The sequence below is a fragment of the Formica exsecta genome, unplaced genomic scaffold, assembly GCF_003651465.1.
Source record: "Formica exsecta isolate Colony F162 unplaced genomic scaffold, ASM365146v1 scaffold1505, whole genome shotgun sequence".
Classification (NCBI taxonomy): Eukaryota; Metazoa; Arthropoda; class Insecta; order Hymenoptera; family Formicidae; genus Formica; species Formica exsecta.
In genome coordinates this window covers 159,684-164,595 of record NW_021848831.1, presented here as the reverse complement: position 1 = coordinate 164,595, position 4,912 = coordinate 159,684, and the positions used below count along the sequence as shown (strand labels likewise).

Below are 4,912 nucleotides of genomic sequence, written 5' to 3'. Positions count from 1 at the left end.
AAGTGTCGCGCTTATTGTCTGAAATTCGCCGCGACGTGGGCTTTTCAGGTAGATGTATATATATATATATATATATATATATATATATATATAGAGAGAGAGAGAGAGAGAGAGAGAGAGAGACAGACAGAGAACGAGCCATCTGTCCACCGAATAAAACCACATTTTATTGACAGTTTAAAGCGCGGAGAAATAGTTTGTTTAATGGATTATTTTCTTCATTCTATTGTACTTTACAGCGAGAAGATTGTCATCTCAATAGTTGTCAACGCTATATGCAAGATAAATATACATATAACGTGGTTCACGGAATATGTGTACCTCGAAAGTACATCTTATTCCAAGTACTCTCCGTAAGTCTAATATGCATCTTGAATACGAACGCACGGTTAGGGCTTCGAATTACCATGACATTATTACCGTTCCATCATAAGAAAATCCTTTCTGAATCGCTCGTCGTGGACATCGCCGGAAAAGGAGAGAGAGAGAGAGGAAAAGAGTGTCAACAATGTAACAGCAACAAATAACGTGTCGGCGAACTTGACTCTACAAATCGACTTGTCGCGGAATCCTATTGTCGGCTGCTGCATGTTTTCCCGAGTCTTCCTCTTTTTGCGAGAAATCCGATCAGACCTCGTTCTACGTCGAATTCGAGCACTCGCGTTGCTCTTATTCCCATTCTATTTGATTTTATTTTCGTTGATAAAAAAGCTATATATTATTAACAATTCATAAATCGATATGAAAATATATGAATACGAATAATTTATTAAATGAATATATATATATATATATAAGTAGAGTTTCTATCGAATATCAGAGTAGTTTTGATCTCTATTTAGTCTTTGTTCTCGGATCTCTGATTACTTCAAATCCGATTCCGAATAGTTTTGCACAGCGATCGAGAGTAGGAGAGTCATGCACGTGTTTCGAGTTCGCGCTCGCCTGAATCCGAGAACTTAGATTCAACACTTATACAGCGCTCTGTTTCGGTACGTCCTGCACTAAATTCGCGTAAACACGGGCATGCCTTCCTTCCCGCGGAAGAGCCGCAGGAATGTAAATAGAAGAAGCGATTCGTGATATATATATACACAGGACTTTCATAAGGCGCTGTCAAATACGAGAAATGGAATGTCTCTCATGCACTCTTTTAGACAAGATACGAAATATGGCATCTTCGAATCTAAAGTCTAAAGCGAGACTGATCCATCTTAAGTTACCGTCATTGTTTTACGTTGACACACATATATCTTGTGAAAAGAAAGAGAGAGAGAGAGAGAAAGAGAGGGGGAAAGCTGAAAAGGAACTCGTTGTAACTTCAGGCAATTTTCCAAGTTAACTATCTCGGAAGTTAATCCTCCATTAACTTTCCGTTCAAGTTTTCCATATGAAGTTAACGCAAAATTTCATTAATTCCCTGAATGTCGGGTAAACCAAAGTGCGATTACGAAAGCAGAGAATTCTGACTAAATTAACGTATCAAAACTCAAATTGAGAGTGTCCATTAACCGTCGCGAAAAATTAGGATGAGCGTCTGTCTTCGTATATGCCATGAGACAAGAAGCTTATTCCAAGAGTTTCTTTAATCAAAGTCTCTTGCGAAATTAGTTAATTATCCGCCGTTTTAATCGAATCCGATGAGTGCCGAGCAAACGACTCCGAGTTGCTCCAACACGTGCGTGCGTATCCGAAAATAGATTTCTAAATTCTCTCTTCTTTATCGTCTTCCACACCGCCAGCATCCTCTTCGAGCTCTCATCCTTACCACGTTCCGCCTTTAGCTGGGTTCTCGCTGACCATGCTCTTTCGTACCTGCAGCCCCGGTCGGCTTCCGGTCTGGAATTTCCGGCTTAACCTAGAGAGCTAATAGCACACAGCCAGAACACTATACTTCTATCTCCTTGCTGCTAAACTTACCATTCCTCTCTGTGTATTTTCTCTCGACTTCATGACAGATAGCCAGTTGGTTGGCGCTTATAGATGGGATCACCGTCTATTTGGCCGATCGAACGCTTCTCACCGTCGTCTAAACTCTCTCTGTGAGCTGTTGGAACGTCTATTTGCGCCGCCGCCTTGGCCGTATTCAATACCTAGACAGGTTGGAATCATTATTCTCTTACCTACGACGCGTGAGGAGCAATAAAACGTGTTAGTTCGTTATATGCTGCGAATTGCAAAGATGATTATGATTGTATTAAAAATTTTCAAATGCGGATTAATTTATCAGATCTTTTCGAATATAAAAAGAGCTTCTTGTAGATATTCTCAGTGTCTGTTATATTAAAAGAAACATACATTTCCTATATACCAGGTTGGATCAGTAAAGCAGACTGATAGGTATACCCGATCGCTATTTAATAATTTTGACCAATTCAATTATCAAGGAATTAATAGATAATTCGACATTGAAAGCCACTTATTACTTTTGTATAAGATAAAGCCGTTTTAGCGAGATCTTCGCGCCGAAGAGATAAAGAAGGGATAGAAATGACCCGAGTTATCGGTGACAGAAAGAGATGCGCCACCGTATACTCGCGAATCGCAGCTCTCTGAGAAACGGATTGAATATTCCAATGCACCGAGGCGATCAATAAATAGACGCGATTCCTAGAGAGCTATCCTGCGAGGAGGATGGTTCTCCTATCCATTACCGATCCCTATTCAGAGCAAGGACGATGACGATTCCTCGAATGACGACGAGCCAAATGCACGCTCCCCTTAACGTTGTACGCCCGCCTATTAGTATTCAGGCGAGGACGCGACGCGCCGTTGTAATGACGAGAATGTAAGGCGGTGTAAGAGGAATAGTGCGACGCGCGTTGACAATATTCGGGATGACCATTGCTGTACACGAGAGCTCGATTATTATACAGGCCTGCAAAAAAAAACATTTTTCAGCTGTTTCTAATGTATTCTTGAATACCGAACTCGAAAAGCACAATAAAAATGTCATATTATACAAATAGTTATTTCACAAATTATATTTTTTTTTTTTTGGAAATCGAGATCGAGAAAATGCCAGATTTCCAGAAATTACTCAAAACTTCTGAGAAACTCTAAGTATTGGGTTGCCAAGCCAATCAGTTAGTTGTAAGTTCATTTATCATTCAACTTTAATTACATGCGGACGCTGATCATCCAGTGCGATTTTTTTCAGTGATTTTGAACTTTTTTTAAATTGTTTTTTAAGTCTCTTGACGAATAAAATTAAGATGTAAGTTATCAAGTTTTGTATTATAGTTTTTGTAGATAAATATATTCATAACTGGCCACGAAATAAATTTTTTACTACTAATTTCAATCAGTCACATATTATAACATAGAAACATTAAAGCAAGTTGTAAAATAACTGTACGCAATGGAGCAAATCTGAGATTATTTTTGGATTTAGAATCTCAAATTCCTATAAAAGCAGTATACATTGTCAAAAAAGTTTTTGATTTTCAATCTTGCAGGCCTGCGTTATCTTGAATTGGGTTACATGCAAAATCCAGAATTGATCAAGTTATGAAGCTCAGTCTATCGATTAGATAATGGCATTAAAGTTTTAAAAGCAGAGCGATTCGTTTTCAATTCGTGAATAATATAAATGAAAGATTCGTCAACATCGAGCGATCAGATTTCTTTATACCGTTCACGAATCACGAATTGCGAATACGCGCATAGTCTGGCGCTAGCTTAAGATATATTCTTTACGCGAATGATAGATTCATAAACGGTCAAGAATTAAAATTTGCAAAAATCAGACGCTGGTCTGATCGCGAAAGAAAACTCGTCCGCGCAAAAAATCGCGCGTATTTCTTACCTTTTAAAGAACGTTGATTGCTAGACGATCTGGATTCCTTCTCATGAGCGACCGAACTTCTCAGGGTAGACTGACTACATGTACCAGCGTACACAGACGACACTTCAACATTTCTTTCATCCGCGAACGGAAGCGTCTCGGTAAACTTGCCCGCGGTCAGTGTTTTCCCCGGTCGCTTCAATACGAAATGATCCAGGAGATTCAGATATTCCGTCTCAAGTTTCGTGGACACCGCTGAATATGTGCCGGCGTCGCTGCTCTCGAAAAGATCCAGCAGATCGTTCCCGACGTCGTTCCCGAGCCTCGTCCGCGAATCCGGCGTGTTTAATTGGATATAATTCAAGACCACTTCGCCCGGAGGATAATTCGCGCCGTATCGCTCCCTCAAGTTCTCCTCCAAGGTCGAGTAGCGATAGGAATTGTAATTGCATGTTATATCCACCACCGGAAGCTCGATCTGCGTCGCTACATAGGACGACGAGTGCCGCGCCAGCGGTATCGTTTTTCTAACAAACTGATGCCGATGCTCTCCGACACGTGGCACAGCAGGTGACGAGAGTACGGTCCTCGGCGAGGTCCACACCATCATACTGGACTCGGAATTGGAATTTAACAGATCCGGTAACTTGGGATAGTGTTGCACTAGATTACGCTCGCCGAGCCGGACGTCGCGAGTACTCTCTGTCAAGTAACATCGGAGGGTCGCGAGCAACTTCCTAGGATGTAGCTGTAAATTCCAGATCCGATGCACGATATTGCACGTCACGAGGAATTTAAAAGAAAAAAGAAATATATATATATGTTCGTGATAACGTTATAAATTTTTCCGATGCGAGAGGCGGGACAACGCTTTCGCGTTTTAACTTCGATATCACGGGAGAGACGCGGTCGAAATGATTAATGAACGCGACACTCTTTTCAATTACTTTCCTCCTTTAATGCATTGTGTCCTTTTACACACACGGGGATTTGTTTTCTCCATCGCGGTATTTAACCTACATATCCTCGCGGCGCAATAAATCATTACTACCCTTAGACGAAAACAATTCGTAGGTGCAATTTACGATCAATTAATCTTGATCACGTACGACAAGCATCTGCAGT

At 40.7% G+C, this 4,912-nt stretch overlaps 1 protein-coding gene across 1 annotated transcript; it reads right to left on the bottom strand.

The window, feature by feature from the left end:
- Nucleotides 1-2,986: 2,986 nt before the first annotated feature.
- Nucleotides 2,987-4,604, bottom strand: LOC115232906. Its single transcript, XM_029803076.1, has one exon. The coding sequence runs from the start codon at nt 4,395-4,397 to the stop codon at nt 3,723-3,725; it is 675 nt and encodes a 224-aa protein (XP_029658936.1). The 5' UTR covers nt 4,398-4,604; the 3' UTR covers nt 2,987-3,722.
- Between the last annotated feature and the right edge of the window lie 308 nt (nt 4,605-4,912).

What these genes read in the sequence shown, in the direction of transcription:
- LOC115232906 (XM_029803076.1), bottom strand. Translation starts at nt 4,397, where the DNA reads ATGATGGTGTGGACCTCGCCGAGGACCGTACTCTCGTCACCTGCTGTG.